This window comes from Salmo salar, chromosome ssa16 (assembly GCF_905237065.1).
Source record: "Salmo salar chromosome ssa16, Ssal_v3.1, whole genome shotgun sequence".
Classification (NCBI taxonomy): Eukaryota; Metazoa; Chordata; class Actinopteri; order Salmoniformes; family Salmonidae; genus Salmo; species Salmo salar.
Window position 1 is genome coordinate 54,252,982 of NC_059457.1, and position 23,383 is coordinate 54,276,364.

The 23,383-nt window shown below is 47.2% G+C and overlaps 1 protein-coding gene across 15 annotated transcripts in view; it reads right to left on the reverse strand.

The window, feature by feature from the left end:
* Positions 1–23,383, reverse strand: part of LOC106574219 (ephrin type-B receptor 3) — a 111,562-nt gene that overhangs the window by 22,412 nt on the left and 65,767 nt on the right. For 4 of the 15 annotated variants that reach the window (XM_045697429.1, XM_045697427.1, XM_045697428.1 and 1 more), the window contains exons 4-10: positions 18,773–18,928; positions 16,000–16,335; positions 10,416–10,540; positions 9,629–9,791; positions 7,001–7,109; positions 4,820–4,872; positions 3,446–3,568 (exon numbers count right to left, since the gene is read on the reverse strand). In XM_045697429.1, the coding sequence (XP_045553385.1) occupies positions 3,446–3,568; positions 4,820–4,872; positions 7,001–7,109; positions 9,629–9,791; positions 10,416–10,540; positions 16,000–16,335; positions 18,773–18,928 (1,065 nt within the window). Of the gene's footprint in view, positions 1–3,361; positions 3,581–4,819; positions 4,873–6,637; positions 6,680–7,000; positions 7,110–9,628; positions 9,792–10,415; positions 10,541–15,999; positions 16,336–18,772; positions 18,929–23,383 lie in introns of all 15 variants that reach the window. The other 11 variants (XM_045697416.1, XM_045697425.1, XM_045697415.1 and 8 more) reach the window with 7 other exon arrangements.

Sequence of the window (23,383 nt, forward strand, 5' to 3'; positions counted from 1 at the left end):
CAGAGGTGGGAGGGTAGAGTAGAGGTGGGAGGGTAGAGGTAGAGGTGGGAGGGTAGAGTAGAGGAGGGAGGGTAGAGACAGAGGTGGGAGGGTAGAGTAGAGGTGGGAGGGTAGAGTAGAGGTGGGAGGGTAGAGTAGAGGAGGGAGGGTAGAGACAGAGGTGGGAGGGTAGAGACAGAGGTGGGAGGGTAGAGTAGAGGTGGGAGGGTAGAGTAGAGGTGGGAGGGTAGAGTAGAGGTGGGAGGGTAGAGTAGAGGTGGGAGGGTAGAGTAGAGGAGGGAGGGTAGAGACAGAGGTGGGAGGGTAGAGACAGAGGTGGGAGGGTAGAGTAGAGGTGGGAGGGTAGAGTAGAGGTGGGAGGGTAGAGTAGAGGTGGGAGGGTAGAGTAGAGGTGGGAGGGTAGAGACAGAGGTGGGAGGGTAGAGTAGAGGTGGGAGGGTAGAGACAGAGGTGGGAGGGTAGAGACAGAGGTGGGAGGGTAGAGACAGAGGTGGGAGGGTAGAGACAGAGGTGGGAGGGTAGAGACAGAGTTGGGAGGGTAGAGGTACAGGTGGGAGGGTAGAGGTACAGGTGGGAGGGTAGAGACAGAGGTGAGAGGGTAGAGTAGAGGTGGGAGGGTAGAGGTAGAGGTGGGAGGGTAGAGTAGAGGTGGGAGGGTAGAGACAGAGGTGGGAGGGTAGAGACAGAGGTGGGAGGGTAGAGTAGAGGTGGGAGGGTAGAGACAGAGTTGGGAGGGTAGAGTAGAGTTGGGAGGGTAGAGGTACAGGTGGGAGGGTAGAGGCAGAGGTGGGAGGGTAGAGACAGAGGTGGGAGGGTAGAAACAGAGGTGGGAGGGTAGAGACAGAGGTGGGAGGGTAGAAACAGAGGTGGGAGGGTAGAGTAGAGTTGGGAGGGTAGAGGTATAGGTGGGAGGGTAGAGTAGAGGTGGGAGGGTAGAGACAGAGGTGGGAGGGTAGAGACAGAGGTGGGAGGGTAGAGACAGAGGTGGGAGGGTAGAGACAGAGGTGGGAGGGTAGAGTAGAGGTGGGAGGGTAGAGTAGAGGTGAGAGGGTAGAGGTACAGGTGGGAGGGTAGAGGTACAGGTGGGAGGGTAGAGGTACAGGTGGGAGGGTAGAGACAGAGGTGGGAGGGTAGAGACAGGTGGGAGGGTAGAGACAGAGGTGGGAGGGTAGAGACAGAGGTGGGAGGGTAGAGGTATAGGTGGGAGGGTAGAGTAGAGGTGGGAGGGTAGAGTAGAGGTGGGAGGGTAGAGACAGAGGTGGGAGGGTAGAGACAGAGGTGGGAGGGTAGAGGTATAGGTGGGAGGGTAGAGGTATAGGTGGGAGGGTAGAGTAGAGGTGGGAGGGTAGAGTAAAGGTGGGAGGGTAGAGTAGAGGTGGGAGGGTAGAGACAGAGGTGGGAGGGTAGAGTAGAGGTGGGAGGGTAGAGACAGAGGTGGGAGGGTTTAGGTATAGGTGGGAGGGTAGAGACAGAGGTGGGAGGGTAGAGGTAGAGGTGGGGGTAGAGGTAGAGGTGGGAGGGTATAGGTGGGAGGGTAGTGTTAGAGGTATAGGTGTGGGTAGAGGTACAGGTGGGAGGGTAGAGACAGAGGTGGGGGTATAGGTAGAGTTATAGGTGGGAGAGTAAAGGTATTGGTGGGGGGTAGAGGTGTAGGTGGGAGGGTAGAGAGAGGTGGGAGGGTAGAGAGAGGTGGGAGGGTAGAGGTATTGGTGGGAGGGTAGAGGTATTGGTGGGAGGGTAGAGACAGAGGTGGGAGGGTAGAGTAGAGGTGGGAGGGTAGAGAGAGGTGGGAGGGTAGAGACAGAGGTGGGAGGGTAGAGACAGAGGTGGGAGGGTAGAGACAGAGGTGGGAGGGTAGAGACAGAGGTGGGAGGGTAGAGACAGAGGTGAGAGGGTAGAGGTGGGAGGGTAGAGACAGAGGTGGGAGGGTAGAGACAGAGGTGAGAGGGTAGAGGTGAGAGGGTAGAGTAGAGGTGGGAGGGTAGAGACAGAGGTGAGAGGGTAGAGACAGAGGTGAGAGGGTAGAGGTGTAGGTGGGAGGGTAGAGGTGTAGGTGGGAGGGTAGAGGTGTAGGTGGGAGGGTAGAGGTGTAGGTGGGAGGGTAGAGGTGTAGGTGGGAGGGTAGAGACAGAGGTGGGAGGGTAGAGACAGAGGTGAGAGGGTAGAGGTGGGAGGGTAGAGGTATAGGTGGGGGTGGGGGTTGTAGTTGGGTAGATTAGGCTTCTGAGGGATCGGGGGCGGGGTCAGAAGAAGAGATAGGAGGAGAGAGAAGCTTGGCGGTTGTGGAGGCTTTGCGTCTCGGGCCTAATACGCCAACCAGGTGCGAGAGTGTGTGAGAGAAAGAGAAACAAGGGAAGTGAGGGAGGGAGGGAGGGAGGGAGAGAGGTGGTGGATGGAGGGGGGAAGGAGGTAGGGAGGGAGGATCAGTGGGAGGGAGGGTAAAGGGGAGGGGAGACAGGGGTTGGGGTTCGTCACTTAAGGCGAAGGCTGGGAAGCGACGGGTTCAAGACGCAGCAGTAGATGTTAAGCCCTCGTAGTGGTGGTAGTAGTAGTAGTAGTAGTAGTAGTAGTAGTAGTAGAGTGGAGGGGGCTCAGCTGCAGGTGACGTAAACCTCAAATCCAACTTCCCATCATCACAAGTCTTCATTCGGCTCAGAAACAAGAATTCAACTCTGAGCCGGTATTACTAATATTTGAAGATATCAAATAATTTATGATTTCAAGATTACTAACTAGTGCATCAAAAAGGGTGGAGGGAAGGAGCAAGGGTAATCTAAAAGGGAAACAAGAAAGACGACCACATACGGATATAAACCACCAGGTAATGAGGTCAAGGGTCAAAGGGTCTTTAGAGTGGCCCCGTTTAACATTGACCCTCAAGCAAAATTGGGAAGGAGGGGTTCAGAGATGACCAATCCTGACCCTGGAAGGCTGCTGTTCTAGCTGCTTGACCAGCCAATCAACTCTCCTAGACGATGATTAAGTCAGTTACATTCAAGTAAAAGAGCTAACCAATGGAAGTGATTGAATTAATGACACTTGAAGGAACAAAATAACTTCCTACTACAGAGCACCTCTCCAGGATCAGGAATGGGCAGTTCTTAAAGGTTAAAGGTTAAATAAAATAAATAAAAGGTTAAAAAGGACAAAAAGTGTGGAAAGTAGCTAGCAATCATACTGGCACTTAGGTGCCAACCTGGGGGGCCACGGTTGTGAGTGAAGCAAATTAGAGGTGGGGGGGTGGGGGGGGACATTTTTTTGCAAGGGCGTAAGTGCAGATTTTAGATTAGGGGGGACTGAGGCTAGTGCTGGGGGGTGCGAGGCGAGGCAGGGGTTGGGATGATGAATTGAGTGAAAGTACCGCTTGGCGTGAAGTCCTCTAACGGTATGGCCTGGAGGTGACTAGCAGTCTTCCCCCTGTAGCTCAGGAGCTTTGGTTGGTTACCTGCGCCGATGACCTCCTCGATCTTCACGCAGGAGATGTCGATCTCCTTCGCGAACTCTCGGACGGCCTCGTTGGGGTCCTCGTAGGTGAAGGGGTCGATATAGACCTTCATTCCCGGCGTGACTATAGGGGATTCAATAGCGGGAATAATCACATGAATCACGGCCGTCAAGCAGTAGTTACCATTGAAAACAATATGTACTGTGCATTCAGAAAGTATTCAGACCCCTTTACTTTTTTTCACATTTTGTTACATTACAGCCTTTTTTAAAATATATTTTTTGAAAGATTTGCCTCATCAAAAAACAGAAATATCACATTTACATAAGTATTCAGACCCTTTACTCAGTATTATGTTGAAGCACCTTTGGCAGTGATTACAGCCTCGAGTCTTCTTGGGTATGACGCTACAAGCTTGGTGTCTCTAGAGATGTTCGATCTAGTTCAAGTCCGGGATCTGCCTGGAAGGTGAACCTTCGGCCCAGTCTGAGGTCTTGAGCGCTCTGGAGAAGGTTTTGATCAAGGATATCGCTTCACTTTGCTCCGTTCATCTTTCCCTCAATCCTGATTAGTCTCCCAGTCCCTGCCGCTGAAAAACATCCCCACAGCATGATGCTGCCACCACCATGCTTCAACATGCTGTACCCTTCCCAGATCTGTGCCTCGACACAATCCTGTCTCTGAGCTCTATGGACAATTCCTTCGACCTCATGGCATGGTTTTTGCTCTGACATGTACTGTCAACTGTGGGACCTTATATAAGCGGGCGTGTGCCTTTCTAAATAATTTCCAATCAATTGAATTTACCACAGGTGGACTCCAATCAAGTTGGAGAAACATCTCAAGGATGACCAATGGAAACAGGATGCACCTGAGCTCAATTTCGAGTCTCATAACAAAGAATCTGAATACCAATGTAAATAAGGTATTTCTGTTTTTAAAATATATATATTTTTTTTTAACCTGTTTTCACTTTGTCATTATGGGGTATTGTGTGTACATTGATGAGGAAAATGTTTTACTTAATCCATTTTTGAATAAGGCTGTAACAAAATGTGGAAACAAGTCAAGGGGTCTGAATACTTTAACAGAAGATGTAACAGTCGAGGCACACTTTCAATGAGCTCCACAGCCACTACCAATTCTATAATTCAGTGTAATCTGTGCCTGTTATTGTAAAGCAGGTTATGACATCACCGGCTTTGGACATATTATCTGTAAATGGGATGCTTGTGACATAACCGGCTGTTGACACGCAGTGTAAGAATATATTCTGTTGAATGTAGGGACAAAGTCAAGCTCAGAGAGTGTCTGTTAGAATGTGGATCTTGGGATAGCTTATAATGTAGGACAGGATAGGCAGTAGAGACTTACTGTACTGCTGCAGTTTCTCTGTGTACTCTGACTCAGAGCCATTCCTCTGCTTCCTGTGGGGCAAACCAGAGTAAAAACACAAAGTCAGTCATGTGCCGCATACAGCAATACTTAATGGAACAGGAGAGTGTGGAAAGGATGTCAGTATAGCTGTGTCAGGTAATATAGATTTCAGTATAGCTGAGTCAGTTAATATAGATTTCAGTATAGCTGTGTCAGTTAAAATAGATTTCAGTATAGCTGTGTCAGTTAAAATAGATTTCAGTATAGTTGTGTCAGTTAAAATAGATTTCAGTATAGCTGTGTCAGTTAAAATAGATTTCAGTATAGCTGTGTCAGTTAAAATAGATTTCAGTATAGCTGTGTCAGTTAAAATAGATTTCAGTATAGCTGTGTCTGTAGAAATAGAGAATTACACTGCATTTCTCACTAGGATAAAGCTCACTTAGCTTTATATTTGAAGCTAAGAAATACAGAATTTTGAGTAAAACTACAGAAGAAGACATTATATCGAGTAGAAAACATAGGAATCTTTTTGTATGTATGAAATGAAAGCTGAGAGAAAACATAATGGCCCAACACGAGAAGTAAAGGACAAAGTCTTTCCCAATGGCAGCCTCAGCTGTTTCCCTCAACACCCAGCTTAACACATCCTCCCGCACACGGGTTCAAACTAACCCCCCCTCTTTTCCTTTACTCATCCTCTGCTTTCTCTTCTTTCTTCAGTATCAGTCCATTAATGGGGGGAGGGAGGGGGACGTTGAAAATCCATGTTAATGTAGTTCCTTTGTTGTCTAACCAGTAACCGGGGCAATAATACCCGACGGTGATTTGCATCTCATTTCCAATTCAAATGTGGTTCCGGAATATGCCGAGGAGGCTCTGAGTTTTTCTTTTTTCCCCCTTTACTTTTTTTTCCTTCTCCCGTGGCAGAAGCTAGCAAGCTAAACTAAGACAGAGAGAGAGAGACGCTAGCGAGCTCAACTAAGTCAGAGAGAGAGACACTAGCGAGCTAAGCTAAGACACAGAGACACTAATGAGATAAGCTAAGACACAAAGAGACACTAGTGAGCTAAACTAAGACACAGAGACAGACACTAGCGTGCTAAGACACAGACAGACACTAGCGTGCTAAGCTAAGACACAGAGACAGACACTAGCGAGCTAAGCTAAGACACAAAGACAGACACTAGCTAGCTATGCTAAGACACAGAGACAGACACTAGCGAGCTAAGCTAAGACACATAGAAAGACACTAGCATGCTTAGCTAAGACACAAAGGCACTAGCGTGCTAAGCTAAGACACAGACACTAGCGTTCTAAGCTAAGTCACAGAGAGAGAGGAGAGGAGGAGAGGGATGAGGGAGGAGAGTAGGAAGGAGTTTGTTCAGCGTGACGAGGGCCCTGGTCTTCAGACCGGGCGACTCACACCGAACAGTTCCACCACCGCCGCGAGAGGTGGGTGAGTACCAGCCACCAAAATGGAAAGGTGTCAAACTCGCACACTTCATCAACATGCAGACTCCCAGTAAAAGATTAGTAGTGCTACGTAGAGTTGAATGACCGCAGTGAGGCCGAGCTATGCTTTTACAGGATCTGAGTGGATGTTGAAGTTCCTACAAGTGAATAGGAGTCAAAAGGATTCAGTAGGGTCAGCTGGCGTCCGAGCGCGGTGACACGACCATGAAGACAGGCCAATCTTTTCCTAGCAGCTGCAGCTCATGCTGTGTCCATTGGGCAGGGCTAGCCTAGCGAGGTTTTGGGAGGCAAATCTGTTTGGACTTTTCACTAGATAGAGCTAATCTCCTACTCACAAACCTCATAGGTGGCACGCCAGTCCTGAGTGTCCCTGTGTGTCTTCTGTGGGTTTCAGGATGTAAACACATTCAAAAGTTGACATTTCCATTTTGTTTTTGTGGGGGATTTTTCAATCTGTAAATCAAATACACCAGGAATTGCGAGAAATATGCAATTTTCTCAATTAAAAGTATGTTAGTGTTGATACACAAACTGAAGAAATGCCCACATTGTGTAATATTGAATGAGCTTGGTGAAATGCTGTTGATCATTTTTATCAATGGAGGTAAATCCTTGAAAGGAAAATGAAAGTCAGATGTAGACACTTTTTCCATGTTGTCTCGACGACAAAGTGTTCACTGGGTATTATCGACTTATTCTCACCTGAGGCAGACGATGGCGATGACAACGACAGCTATGATGAAGACTAGACCGGCAGTGGCTGAACCCACGATGAGGGGCAGCTGCTCCTGAAGAGACTTCTCTGGGTCACCTAGGGGTCAAGAGGTTAGAGGTCAGGTTAGCACGAGAGTGTTACCCAAAGAAACTACCCTTACCCCAGAAACCACTCCTACATTTACTTCTAGAAACCCTTCCTACCCTTACCCCTAGAAACCATTCCTACCCTTACCCCTAAAAACCATTCCTACCCTTACCCCTAAAAACCATTCCTATCCTTACTCCTAGAAACCATTCCTACCCTTACTCCTAGAAACCACTCCTACATTTACCCCTAGAAACCATTCCTACCCTTACCCCTAGAAACCATTCCTACCCTTACCCCTGGAAACCATTCCTATCCTTACCCCTAGAAACCATTCCTACCCTTACACCTAGAAACCATTCCTACCCTTACACCTAGAAACCATTCCTACCCTTACACCTAGAAACCATTCCTACCCTTACACCTAGAAACCATTCCTACCCTTACCCCTAGAAACCATTCCTACCCTTACCCCTAGAAACCATTCCTACCTTTACTCCCAGAAACCACATGCTTATGTAACGACAGGCATGCCTTTGTGTTCATCACTTTGCATCAAAGAGTATGGGAAGGTTGTTGGCAGTTTTTCATTGTACATTGTCAGTTTCGACTGTTAAATTCATGATACAGTACTCTAGCTAAACTGGCTCTAATCTACAATGTCAAATAATGGGAGACTACTTTCCCAAAAGTATGTGGAAACCTGCTCGTCCAACATCTCATTCCAAAATAATGGGCATTAATATGGAGTTGGTCCCCTATTTGTTGCTATAGCAAACTCCACTCTTCTGGGAAGGCTTTGCACTAGATGTTGGAACATCGCTGCGGGTACTCGCTTCCATTCAGCCACAAGAGCATTAGTGAGGTCGGCCACTGATGTTGGGCAGTCAGCTTTCCAATTCATCCCAAAGGTGTTCAATGGGGTTCAGGTCAGGGCTCTGTGCAGGCCAGTCAAGTTCTTCCACACCTATCTCAACAAACCATTTCTGTATGGACCTCGCTTTGTGCAAGGGGGCATTGGCATGTTGAAACAGGAAAGGGCCTTCCCCAAACTGTTGCCACAAAGTTGGAAGCACAGAATAGTCTAGGATGTAAGTGTATGATCTAGCGTTAAGATTTCCCTTCACTGGAACTAAGCGGCCTAGCCCGAACCATGAAAAACAGCCCCAGACCATTATTCCTCCACCAAACTTTACAGTCGGCACTATGCATTGGGGCAGGTAGCGTAATCCTGGCATCCGCCAAACCCAGATTAGTCCGTTGGATTGCCAGATGGTGAAGAGTGATTCATCACTCTAGAGAACGCGTTTCCACTGCTCCAGAGTCCAATGGTGGCGAGCTTTACACCATTCCAGCGGACGCTTGACATTGCGCATGAGCCCGGCCACTGCGCATGAGCCCAGGTTCAAGTCTGGGCTCTGACCTGGGCCACTCAAGGACATTCAGAGACTCTTTCTGAAACCACTCCTGCGTTGGCTGTGTGCTTAGGGTCTTTGTCCTGTTGGAAGGTGAACTTTCCCCCCAGTCTGAGGTCCTGAGTGCTCTGGAACTGGTTTTCATCAAGGATCGCTCTGTACTTTGCCCCGTTCATCTTTCTATCAATGACTAGTCTCCCAGTCCCTGCCACTGAAAAACATCCCCACAGCATGATGCTGCGACCACCATGCTTCACCGTAGGGATGGTACCATGTTTCATCCAGACATGATGCTTGGCATTCAGGCCAAAGAGTTCAATCTTGGTGTCATCAGACCAGAGAATCTTGTTTCTCATGGTTAGAGAGTCCTTTATGTGCCTTTTGGCAAACTCCAACCCGGCTGTCATGTGCCTTTTACTGAGGAGTGGCTTCCGTCAGCCACTCTATCATTAAGGCGTGATTGGTGGAGTGCTGCAGAGATGGTGGTCCTTCTGGAAGGTTCTCCCATCTCCACATAGGAACTCTGGAGCTCTGTCAGAGTAACCATCAGGTTGTTGGTCACCACCCTGACCAAGGCCCTTCTCCCCCGATTGCTCAGTTTGGCCGGGTGGCCAGCTCTAGGAAGAGTCTTGGTGGTTCCAAACTTCTTCCATTTAAGAATGATGGAGACCACAGTGTTCTTGGGGATCGTCGACGCTACAGACATTTTTTGGTACCCTTCCCCAGATCTTTGCCTCATCACAATCCTGTCTCGGATCTCTACAGACAATTCCTTCGAACCCATTGCTTGTGTTTTGCTTTGACATGCACTGTCAACTGTGAGACCTTCTATAGACAGGTGTGTGCCTTTCCAATATATATATATATATATATATATATATATATATACACTTGCAAACATTCTAAAAAGTTGTTTTTGCTTTGTCATTATGGGATATTGTGTGTAGATTGATGAGGGAAAAAGTTAATTTAATCAATTTTAGAAAAAGCTGTAACGTAACAAAATTTTGAAAAAGTCAAGGGATCTGAATACTTTCTGAATGCACTGTATCCAATGCTGGTGACGAACCCCAATGTCCCCTCTGGGGATCAATAAAGTTAACTCAAACATACTTTGCAGGTTTGTGCTGAAGTCGGCGGGGCTGCTGTAGCGACCGTACCCAGCCACCGTGCGGGCCCGGACCTGGACCACGTATGGCGTGCCGGCCTTCAGCCCCTCGATGCGGGCAGAACTTCTTTGGGCGGTCATGGTGTGGGCAATGGCTTCTCCCTGGTCCTGCCAAAACCAAACGCACACAGAACGGTTTAGAAATGCATCAGAAAACAAACTACATCCCCTCATTCATCATTATCATCCGTATTCATCGCCTTCCCCACACCCCACTGTGTGGCGCATGCTGCGTCCAACAAATCTTCCCGAACAGACGGAGAATGGCAGCACGAGGCATAGGAGAGCTTTAAATCATCGACTACAACAGGACAGCAAAAGAGATACACTGAGAGACTTTGTTCTCTCCTCAGGTAGGCTTATCCACATGGAGACCCCCGTGTAGGTTATGGTAGGAGTCAGAAACATTTAAACTTTATAAAAGGAGGTCGGGGGGTGAACAGAAAGAAATGCTGAAGATATTGGGTGGGGAACGAAGGAAGGAAAGAAAGAAAGAAAGAAAGAAAGAAAGAAAGAAAGAAAGAAAGAAAGAAAGAAAGAAAGAAAGAAAGAAAGAAAGAAAGAAAGAAAGAAAGAAAGAAAGAAAGAAAGAAAGAAAGAAAGAAAGGACAGGATTAAGGCTTTGACGGAACTGTTGTTGTTGAGGTGAATGGGGTAATATTATTTATGCAAAAATAAGACTTGTGAAATAGGATGTGGAAATAAGAAGTGTTGATTTACGTTGTTGCTTACCTTCTCATGGTACTTAATCTCATAATCCAGAATGATTCCATTGGGTTTCTCAGGGGGCAGCCAGGAAAGACTCATGGTGCTCGCTGTGGCCCCCATCAGGTGAACTGTAGGTACTGCAGATGGAGCTGTGAGCGGGGCACAGGGAAGACAAAATGGATGTTAATTCACTGCTAGTATCGACCTCTTCTCCTCCTACTATCCACCTCTTCTCCTCCTACTATCCACCTCTTCTCCTCAGGGTATCCACCTCTTCTCCTCAGGGTATCCACCTCTTCTCCTCAGGGTATCCACCTCTTCTCCTCCGGGTATCCTAATTTTCCTTCCATCCCTCCTGTATCATTGCACCCACCCAAACACACATTCTGTTTCTCCGTCTCTCCCTCCAATACTTTTTGTTAAAAGGTTTCTAATCCCTTAGTCCGGTACTTTGATCCTTTCACGTGGAGCTCCTTTCTTCCTCTTGTCTTTTTCACCACCACCACCCCAGACCTCCCCCTCTCCCCTCCCCCTCTCCCTCTCTCTCCCCCTCCCCCCTCTCGTTCTCTCCTCCCTCTCTCTCTCTCCCCCTCTCTCTCTTCCTCTCTCCCTCTCTCCCCCATCTCTCTCTCTCTCCCTCCCCCCTTCTCTCTCTCTCTTCCTCTCTCCACCACTTTCTTCCCAAGCCCAAAACCCCATCCCCACGTAGTAGCCTACCACCAACCTCCAACCTCTCCCTACAGACAATACTCCCTGGGCAGATTCCCCGGTCACTCTAGCCTGAGGATTAAGGGGCCTAGTGGACTCCTCCTGGCCAAGACACTGGGGTGTAACTGGTAACCATGGTGGGCTGAGCCCCACACTAACCTGTAACCATGGTGGGCTGGGCCCCACACTAACCTGTAACCATGGTGGGCTGAGCCCCACAGTAACCTGTAACCATGGTGGGCTGAGCCCACACTAACCTGTAACCATGGTGGGCTGAGCCCCACACTAACCTGTAACCATGGTGGGCTGAGCCCCCCCACACTAACCTGTAACCATGGTGGGCTGAGCCCCCCCACACTAACCTGTAACCATGGTAGGCTCAGCCCCCCCACACTAACCTGTAACCATGGTGGGCTGAGCCCCACACTAACATGTAACCATGGTGGGCTCAGCCCCCCCACACTAACCTGTAACCATGGTGGGCTGAGCCCCCCCCACACTAACATGTATCCATGGTGGGCTCAGCCCCCCCACACTAACCTGTAACCATGGTGGGCTGAGCCCCCCCCACACTAACCTGTAACCATGGTGGGCTGGGCCCACACTAACCTGTAACCATGGTGGGCTGGGCCCCACACTAACCTGTAACCATGGTGGGCTGGGCCCCACACTAACCTGTAACCATGGTGGGCTGAGCCCCACACTAACCTGTAACCATGGTGGGCTGAGCCCCCCCACACTAACCTGTAACCATGGTGGGCTGAGCCCCACACTAACCTGTAACCATGGTGGGCTGAGCCCCCCCACACTAACCTGTAACCATGGTGGGCTCAGCCCCCCCACACTGGTACATATCTGCCCCCCCCTCGTCCTCCCCCCTGACCTGCACTCCTTCGGGGGGGTGCACGGTGTTGGACAGGAGTCTCTGTCACCCCTGTGGCCCCCGGTGCCTGACCCTTGGGCAACAATGGGGGACTACGGGACCTGGAGATCCCCACAGGACCCCCAGGCACAAACAGTGGGTCATTCCCATTCCTTTCCTTAGGCTTTGAGGAGAAACAGAAGGGATGGGAGGAACAAGGAACACGACTGTGGAGAAGGATAATCCGTTCTCTCTAAGCCTGTCTGTAGAAAATACTTAACGTAAAGACCCATAGGCAAAAACCAGCTACCCATCAGAACCCAGCTATCGGCCTACACCAGGGCAAAGTCTACACACAAACTTACACACAAACCCCAGCTATCCATCAGACCCTAGTTATTGGCCTAAACTAGGGAAAATTCAACATATATCTCTGTCCCTAACGCAACAGACACAGGCCAAACTCAAAACGGTATAAGGACGTCCACTACAGAGCAAGGCAAACTCAATACACACTACACATTCCACTTAACTCATCATCTATCCCAAAAAGAGGTTAGCCTAGCCTGCATCTTCTCAGATGCATAGAAAAAAACTGAATGGGTCTTAGTGGTGCAGACCGCTATGGTGGCCTACCCAGCTAGCACAAAACATTCTGAGAACCATATGTTCAAAGAACGTTTAGAAACATTGTTCTTCTGTGGGAATTTCAGTACTTTGTTTCCTACAGGTTTCCTCATGGTTCTATTTAAAGTCATGTTCTCAAATTGTTTCGAGAATTATTTAACATACATTCCGTTTTCAGAATGTTAAGAAAAATGTCCATAAAAACTTTTCTAATGTTCAGAGAATGTCTAAGAATGTTATTTAAATACATACAATTTCCATTCTCAGCATCAACAAAACTCTCTCTTTCCTCTATCTTGTTAAGTTGTTCAGGTGTTTTGACCGTGCCCATTAATTGGCCACACCTGATCTTAATGAGTGCTTGTTTCCTTTGAAATTGTGTCTGTTTGAATAGACTAAAATTAACAGCTTTGTATTCATAAACATGGCATTATAGCTCCATCCTGGTGGCGTAATGAAACATTTCCATGGACAGAAAATATAAGATTATAGGTTTTAATCTCACTGATGCCGTGTCACAATAAAAAAATTTATGTGTTTGCATGGTTAGCGCCTAAGGAAATTAATTTCTATGTGTCCTATTTGTGCTTGGAGTTCAAAAAGTTACAGAAAATAAGCTAGCAGTGTTATTAAAAGTCTTACTGAAACATTGAATGAAAGTTTTAAGGAAGTTATTAAGAAACCTTCAAATAACCTATAATTTAGTTCTCAGAACGTTAATAAAACCTCCCAGGAAAACTTTCAAGGAACCAGAGTAAACCGTTCTCAGAACCTCCCTGGAACCAGAATAAAACATTTTCAGAACCTCCCTGGAACCAGAGTAAAACGTTCTCAGAACCTCCCTGGAACCAGAGTAAAACATTCTCAGAACCTCCCTGGAACCAGAGTAAAATGTTCTCAGAACCTCCCTGGAACCAGAGTAAAATGTTCTCAGAACCTCCCTGGAACCAGAGTAAATGTTCTCAGAACATCCTGCAACCTAAAAATAAACATTCCCAGAAGAGGTGACATTTTCACTTCTGTTCTCAGAACATTTAAAAAAACATTATGTTTTACGTCAGGAAATACTTGACTTCGTTCCCCACAATCAATGTGAAACTAGAGGGAAACCAGTTAGCAGTGGGTTGATCCCACAAAATCCAAGGAACCAAATGGGTTAGCTAGGTAGTTACTGAAGATGCCCTGGGTTAACAGTGGGTTGATCCTAGTGGGCAGAACACTGCAGGTTGAATGCCTAGTCATACACGAAGCACTGCCTCACTGTTGTTATTCGTGGCGGTGTGTGCCAAGTGCTGTGGAAAGGTCCTTCGGTAAAAGCTAATTTAATTGTTTTTCTTCTTAATCCTCACTTAAAATGCATACTGTATGTAACCCATACTTACAGTGGCTTGCGAAAGTATTCACCCTCCTTGGCATTTTTCCTATTTTGTTGCCTTACAACCTGGAATTAAAATGGATTTTTGGGGGGGTTGTATATTTTGATTTACACAACATGACTACAACTTTGAAGAAGCAAAATAAAATAAAAATGGTAAAACAAATAAGACAAAACAACAGAAAACTTGAGCGTGCATAACTATTCACCCGCCGAAAGTCAATACTTTGTAGAGCCACTTTTTTACAGCAATTACAGCTGCAAGTCTCTTGGGGTATGTCTCTATTAGCTTGGCACATTTAGCCACTGGGATTTTTTCAAATTCTTCAAGGCAAAACTGCTCCAGCTCCTTCAAGTTGGATGGGTTCTGCTGGTGTACAGCAATCTTTAAGTCATACCACAGATTCTCAATTGGATTGGGGTCTGGGCTTTGACTAGGCCATTCCAAGACATGTAAATGTTTCCCCTTAAAACCACTTGAGTGTTGCTTTAGCAGTATGCTTAAGGTCATTGTCCTGCTGGAAGGTGAACCTCTGTCCCAGTCTCAAATCTCTGGAAGACTGAAACAGGTTTCCCTCAGGAATTTCCCTGTATTTAGTGCCATCCATCATTCCTTCAATTCTGACCAGTTTCCAAGTCCCTGCCGATAAAAAACATGCCCATAGCATGCTACCACCTCCATGTTTCATTGTGGGGATGAAGTTCTCGGGGGTGATGAGAGGTGTTGGGTTTGCGCCAGACATAGCTTTTTCCTTGATGGAAAAAAAGCAAAATTTTTGTCTCATCTGACCAAAGTACCTTCTTCATATGCTTGGGGAGTCTCCCACATGCCTTTTGGTGAAAACTAAACGTGTTTGCTTATTTTTTTCTTTAAGCAATGGCTTTTTTCTGGCCACTCTTCTGTAAAGCCCAGCGCTGTGGAGTGTACGGGTTAAAGTGGTCCGATGGACAGATACTCCATTCTCCGCTGTGGAGCTTTGCGGCTACTTCAGGGTTATCTTTGGTCTCTTTGTTGCCTCTCTGATTAATGCTCTCCTTGCCTGGTCCGTGAGTTTTGGTGGGCGGCCCTCTCTTGGCAGGTTTGTTGTGGTGCCGTATTCTTTTCATATTTTAATAATGGATTTAATGGTGCTCCGTGGGATATTCAAAGTTTTGGATATGTTTTTATAACACAACCCTGATCTGTACTTCTCCACAACTTTGTCCCTGACCTGTTTGGAGAGCTCCTTGGTCTTCATAGTGCCGCTTGCTTGGTCGTGCCCCTTGCATACTGAGATCATGTGACAGATCATGTGACACTTAGATTGCACACAGGAGGACTTTATTTAACTAATTATGTGACTTCTGAAGGTAATTGGTGGCACCAGATCTTATTTAGGGGCTTCATAGCGAAGAGGGTGAATACATATGCACGCACCACTTTTAAGATTTTTCTTTTTCATCATTTTTTGAAACAAGTTATTTTTTTCATTTCACTTCACCAATTTTGGACTTTTTTGTGTATGTCCATTACATGAAATCCCCAAAAATAACTTAAATTACAGGTTGTAATGAAACAAAATAGGAAAAAGCCATGGGAGTTAACACATTTGCAAGGCACTGTACATACAGAGGGATTGTAGCTATCAGAACAAATGTCTACTTTTACCTGCATTGCTGCTGAAAAATACTATTTATTTTCCCTTTTATCTTGTTTGCTGTGTACTAAATATTCCAGCTTTTATTTTCATAGCTTTTTATTCATTTTTCCTGTGAAGCACCATTGTGTTGCATTCCATGTCTGAAATTTGCTGTATATATATAAAAGCTTGAATTTGATTTGACGCAACCACCATCTTAACCAATTGTATCGTAAAATGCAGCACCGATTGTAGCACGGTGCCTGTGTGCCCTTGAGAAAGGCACTTTACGCTAATTAATCCTGGGGTTGTTGCTCTGTGGCTGACCTTGTTCTCTTTCTGTACATCTTTTGTTTGTTTCACAATGCAATAATAAAGTTATATCCGATCCAATGCAACAGTCAAGCTTCTACCTACCGGCTTGGTTGGTGGTGATATTGACGGCGGAGAACTGCGGCGTGTACGGGTTCTTATTCGACACACCGTTGACTGCCTGGATCTCAAAGCTGTACTGGGTGTGGGCCTGCAGGTTGCGGACTGCCACGCGCCGCTGCGTCAGACCCAGGTGGCGCGGCGAGATTTCTACATTGTCGTCGCAGCGCGAGCACATGCCGCGCTCGGGCAGGCACTTCTTGCAGATGACGTTGTAGAAGATGTCGTCGCGGCCGCCCGAGTCACGAGGCTCGCTCCACTCCAGGACGAGGTAGGTCTCATTGACGTTGGAGATGACGCTGCGCGGGGCCGAGGGGACGGCTGTGGGAGGAAGAAAAGAGAAAAATATATATTTTAAATTTAAAAATGCTTTATTGTCATGACAAAATGATTGCCAAAGCATCAATGTTGAACAATTCCACAGGACATCAAATATAACAAGGATTAGAATGTAATATATTCTATTTCATTAGGACTTTGATGCTAGAGGTGCTAGATGAGGTGAGTTCCCTTCTCTCTGCTTGGAGAAAGCTCCAAATAAAATAAATGGACGTGGCGGTTCTTTCTGTGAGGAGGAGAGCGTGTGTGAGAGGGTGTTTATGTGCGTGCATGTGCATGCCAGCTTGTGCACGCATATTTGTGTGTGTGGAAACAGCTAAGGGGGACGAGAGAGACTATTGGCAGCGGCGAAGCAATTCTTATCCAATTATTGGCAGCACTTTGGGATACGAACAGCTAGGGAGCCATATCTCTGGCAGCACTTTGGGAGAATCACCACCAGTGAAAGGATTAGTTCCTGTGTGTGTGTGTGTGTGTGTGTGTGTGTGTGTGTGTGTGTGTGTGTGTGTGTGTGTGTGTGTGTGTGTGTGTGTGTGTGTGTGTGTGTGTGTGTGTGTGTGTGTGTATGCTCTCCATGCTCTTAACTAAGACACATCCACTAGATAGATTCCTCCACTCTGCCAGAGCGAGGTAGCGGCTCTACAGACGTATAGACTACGGTGGGTAAAACGGCAGCGATAACGTCAGGTTAGAGGTTGTTAGGTTTGTTGTACACGTAGCAATGTGGGAATGTTGTCAGACCCTTCAGAGAGGAGTGATACAGGTGCTGAGGGGAGCCCATAGTTCAGAGAGAAAGGAGTCATTTCTTCAGTGTTACCCACAACCTGACTCTATACAGGCCCTTGAGCAACATATTCTCCTGTTTGTTGTTTGTTTGGAAAACGTATTTATGCACACAGTAACTCAATGAGTTGCAAAATGGTCCGCTTTCTGGTGCAATGACTGGACGTCTATGGGTATATGCTAGCATGCCGTTTACTGGTGCAATGACTGGAAGTCTATGGGTATATGCTAGCATCCTGTTTACTGGTGCAATGACTGGAAGTCTATGGGTATATGCTAGCATCCTGTTTACTGGTGCAATGACTGGACGTCTATGGGTATATGCTAGCATCCTGTTTACTGGTGCAATGACTGGACGTCTATGGGTATATGTTAGAATCCTGCTTTCTGGTGCAATGACTGGAAGTCTATGGGTATATGCTAGCATGCCGCTTTCTGGTGCAATGACTGGAAGTCTATGGGTATATGCTAGCATGCCGCTTTCTGGTGCAATGACTGGAAGTCTATGGGTATATGCTAGCATGCCGCTTTCTGGTGCAATGACTGGAAGTCTATGGGTATATGCTAGCATGCCGCTTTCTGGTGCAATGACTGGACGTCTATGGGTATATGCTAGCATGCCGCTTTCTGGTGCAATGACTGGAAGTCTATGGGTATATGCTAGCATGCCGCTTTCTGGTGCAATGACTGGAAGTCTATGGGTATATGCTAGCATGCCGCTTTCTGGTGCAATGACTGGACGTCTATGGGTATATGCTAGCATCCTGTTTACAGGTGCAATGACTGGACGTCTATGGGTATATGCTAGCATCCTGTTTACAGGTGCAATGACTGGACGTCTATGGGTATATGCTAGCATCCCGTTTACTGGTGCAATGACTGGAAGTCTATGGGTATATGCTAGCATGCCATTTACAGGTGCAATGACTGGAAGTCTATGGGTATATGCTAGCATGCCATTTACAGGTGCAATGACTGGAAGTCTATGGGTATATGCTAGCATGCCATTTACTGGTGCAATGACTGGAAGTCTATGGGTATATGCTAGCATCCCGTTTACTGGTGCAATGACTGGAAGTCTATGGGTATATGCTAGCATGCCGTTTACAGGTGCAATGACTGGAAGTCTATGGGTATATGCTAGCATGCCATTTACAGGTGCAATGACTGGAAGTCTATGGGTATATGCTAGCATGCCATTTACAGGTGCAATGACTGGAAGTCTATGGGTATATGCTAGCATGCCGTTTACAGGTGCAATGACTGGAAGTCTATGGGTATATGCTAGCATGCCATTTACAGGTGCAATGACTGGAAGTCTATGGGTATATGCTAGCATGCCGTTTACAGGTGCAATGACTGGAAGTCTATGGGTATATGCTAGCATGCCGTTTACAGGTGCAATGACTGGAAGTCTATGGGTATATGCTAGCATGCCGTTTACTGGTGCAACGACTGGAAGTCTATGGGTATATGCTAGCATCCCGTTTACAGGTACAATGACTGGAAGTCTATGGGTATATGCTAGCATCCCGTTTACTGGTGCAATGACTGGAAGTCTATGGGTATATGCTAGCATCCTGTTTACAGGTGCAATGACTGGAAGTCTATGGGTATATGCTAGCATGCCGCTTACTGGTGCAGGCGTTGTCTGGTGAGTCTGTGTCTGAGCGGTAGAAGCCGTTTCTGCAGGAGCATACGTTGGCTGCGCCAGAGCTTGTACGGCTGTTGGGTGGGCAGGGTGTGCAGAAACCCTCGCCCTGCTTGGATTTGAACGTGCCCGGGCTGCAAGCTGAGAGTGAGAGAGAGATTAAACAGTGTGAGTCCAATAGCCAGTGGAAGTACACAGATAAAGTGGACTGGGTTAAACACAGCTCCAATGAAAACACACTCATTTCAATTTTTAGCTTGTTACTGAATGTCTTTGAATGTCGGTGGTTGATGTTGTTGTTGTTGTTGTTGTTACTGTTTTGGTTGTTGTGTGTGTGTGTGTGTGTGTGTGTGTGTGTGTGTGTGTGTGTGTGTGTGTGTGTACAGTATGTCCGTGTGTTATCTTGGCACTCTCTCTGAGCTTTTGTGATAAACTACAGCTTCCCTCATGATTGACAGCTCTCACTGGTGCTGGTTTTGTGTTAGTTTTCCCCCTGGAGAGCACCGCCAACGGTGGAGAAAGAGGGGGTTTTAACCAGCATGCACACACTGTCATCCCAAATTACTAACACACCACTCAGAGGAAAACACACGCTAGCGTAAAGCTTCCTCTGAACTCCTTAATGCTTGCACATGCACTCACACACCGACACACATTGATACACACACACACACACACACACACACACACACACACACACACACTGACAAATACCGACACATACTGACACACACACACTGACACACAAAGACACAGACACACACACACACACACACACACACACACACACACACACACACACACACACACACACACACACACCTGACACACACACTCACACACACACACACACACACTTCCCTGCCACTTGGAAACAAACTTTACTTCCCAGTAACATGCCAATAGCCGGCCTTTTTCTAATTCATCCAGTTTACTGCACCACTAATGGATAATGGATTTGGTATAGATCAGTGGAGGCTGGTGGGAGGAGCTATAGGAGGACGGGCTCATTGTAACGGCTGGAATGGAATGAATGAAACCACGTTTGACTCCGTTCCAATTTTTCCATTCCAGTCGTTACAATGAGCCCGTCATCAGCTTCCTCTGGTATAGATGTAATGTGTTCTCAACGCTACCAGGACCACGTCGTTTCTCTGATGGAAAGTGTCATAACATAGTCAATCGGTGCCCTTTGTAGACTCCCTATCCGAGTTTATAACTCTGGTGTTGAGTTAGGAGGCAGCGCGCAGCACAGGGAAAGGTGATGAGTTAGGAGGCAGCGAGCAGCACAGGGAAAGGTGATGAGTTAGGAGGCAGCGAGCAGCACAGGAAAGGTGATGAGTTAGGAGGCAGCGAGCAGCACAGGAAAGGTGATGAGTTAGGAGGCAACGAGCAGCACAGGAAAGGTGATGAGTTAGGAGGCAGCGAGCAGCACAGGAAAGGTGATGAGTTAGGAGGCAGCGTTCAGCATAGGAAAGGTGATGAGTTAGGAGGCAGCGCGCCGAACAGGAAAGGTGATGAGTTAGGAGGCAGCAAGCAGCACAGGAAAGGTGATGAGTTAGGAGGCAGCGAGCAGCACAGGAAAGGTGATGAGTTAGGAGGCAGCAAGCAGCACAGGAAAGGTGATGAGTTAGGAGGCAGCGAGCAGCACAGGAAAGGTGATGAGTTAGGAGGCAGCGAGCAGCACAGGAAAGGTGATGAGTTAGGAGGCAGCGAGCAGCACAGGAAAGGTGATGAGTTAGGAGGCAGCGAGCAGCACAGGAAAGGTGATGAGTTAGGAGGCAGCGAGGAAAACACAGGAAAGCACAGCACAGGCAACAGGCGGCTCTATCTTTCTATATCTCACTAAACTGTCCTGTTAAAAGATGAATGGAGCCGTCTTGGTGCGTTAATGAAAAAAGGGAGAGGAAGGTGAGAGAGCAAATGTTGATTAGCATGATCCGCCAGCTCACTCGTCAGTGTCAAGGTTGTTTTGGTTCAACGTGTTCCATGTTGCTCCTGGGTATGTTTGCTTCCTGTTGAAAGTATCATTTGGAAACTAGTGGAAATGAGGTCAATGATAGCATTGTGGGACTGGGTCTTGTCACGATCAACACCGTTGCCCTCTGTGTGAAGGTTAAATATTGGTGCATAAGCTGCATTAGCCTGCTGAGCCGTGTTCATTATCACTGAGTGTGTTTGTTTTTCAATCATTAATCACCCAAAGCAATGGCTACCAGAGTAACAGGAAGCGACAGCGTTTTTCCCTAACACCACTAGTCTAGTTATGAACGTGTTAGCAACATGCTAGTTGTGCAATGCGTGTTTTTTTTTTCTTCTTTCATGTTCATTATGAATTATCGTGTTTGAAGGGCACTAACCTAGCTAAGGGGGTGTGGGGGGTCAGATAAAATGCTCATCCTGCAGGCTTCTTTTTTGCAGATCTCTCTCTCTCTCCCTCTCTCTCTCTCTCGCTCTCTCTCTTGCTCTCTCGCTCGCTCGCTCTCTCTCTCTTTCAATTCAATGGGCTTTATTGGCATGGGAAATATATGTTTACATTGCCAAAGAAAGTGAAGTAGATAATATACAAAAGTGAAATAAACAATAAAAATGAACAGTAAACATTACACTCACAGAAGTTCCAAAAGAATTAAGACGTTAGAAATGTCATATTATGTCTATATACAGTGTTGTAGCGATGCACAAATAGTTCCAAGTACAAAAGAGAAAATAAATATGCAAAAATATGGGTTGTATTTACAATGATGTTTGTTCTTCACTGGTTGACCTTTTCTCACTCTCTGTCTCTCTTCTCTCTCGCTTCTCTCTCTCTGTCTCTCTCTCTCTCCCTCCCTCTCTCTTTCTCTCTCTTCGTCTCTCTCTCTCTCTGTCTCTCTTTTTCTCTCGCTCTCATTCCATCTTTCTTTGTCTCTCTTGCTCTCTCTCTCTCCGTCTCTGTCTCACTTTTCTCTCACCCTCTCCCTCTCTCCCTCTATCGCTCTCTCTCGCCCTCTCTTTTTGCCTTCTCTTTCTCTCCTGTACTATCTTCGTTTCTGTCTCTTAACCTCTCATGCAGAGTATAGGGCTCAAGGACCTTTAGACTAGGAGAGAGAGCGGGAATACAACAATAATACAAGAGGGGGAGGACAAGGAGAGAGAGATGTGCAGGTAGACATACACAGAAAGTACCCAGGGAGAGAGAGAGTGATAGAGGGAGAGAGGGAGAGGGCGAGAGAAAAAGAGAGAGACAGAGAGAGAGAGAGGGAGAGAGAGAGAGAGAGGGAGAGAGCGAGAGGGAGAGATGTACAGGTTGACAAACAGAGAAAATCAGAGAGAGAGAGGGAGAGAGAGAGAGAGACAGAAAGAGAGAGAGGGAGAGAGAGAGAGACAGAAAGAGAGAGAGAGCGAGAGAGAAAGAGAGAGCTAGAGCAATAGAGAGATAAATAGTAAAGAAGGAAAAAGAGAGAGAGACAACAGGGAGATTTATCCACTGTGGTTTCCGGTGAACATGATTAGAGAGCATTTTATCAGGCCCAGTCGCCAGGGATTTGCCCTTGAGCTGCCAGAGGCAAACAAATTAGTTTTTAACCACACACCCGCCAATAGATTTACTGTGCTCGCTCGCACACCTTTTAAAAGGTGGGCACACATTCAACGCCGTGCACTGTAGGGAGGTGGTGACATGAAGAATACTCCTGTTTCGCTCAATGTCTTTTCTTCTTAGACTTCCAGATCATTCCTAAACTACACGCTCTTCCTTTCTGTTTATCTCTCTCCTGAATCTCCTTCTCTGTCTGCAGGGTGTCGTGATGTACAGGCCTGACACACGCATGCACGTACATGTACAAACACACACACACACACCCCGCATCACAATCAGCCATGCAAATCGATAACTCTGACATCGGCCTGCCTCTCATCTCCCCTGTTCTCCATTTGACACATGAGCCCCCAGTCTAACGTTCCACTACCCCCAGTCTAACGTTCCACTACCCCCAGTCTAACGTTCCACTACCCCCAGTCTAACATTCCACTACCCCCAGTCTAACGTTCCACTACCCCCCAGTCAAATTCTCCACTACCCCCAGTCTAACCTTCCACTACCCCCCAGTCAAATTCTCCACTACCCCCAGTCTAACCTCCACTACCCCCAGTCTAACCTTCCACTACCCCCAGTCTAACCTTCCACTACCCCCCAGTCTAACGTTCCACTACCCCCCAGTCTAACGTTCCACTACCCCCCAGTCTAACGTTCCACTACCCCCCAGTCTAACGTTCCACTACCCCCCAGTCTAACGTTCCACTACCCCCCAGTCTAACGTTCCACTACCCCCAGTCTAACCTTCCACTACCCCAGTCTAACCTTCCACTACCCCCCAGTCTAACCTTCCACTACCCCCCAGTCTAACCTTCCACTACCCCCAGTCTAACGTTCCACTACCCCCAGTCTAACCTTCCACTACCCCCAGTCTAACCTTCCACTACCCCCAGTCTAACGTTCCACTACCCCCAGTCTAACCTTCCACTACCCCCCAGTCTAACCTTCCACTACCCCCAGTCTAACGTTCCACTACCCCCAGTCTAACCTTCCACTACCCCCAGTCTAACCTTCCACTA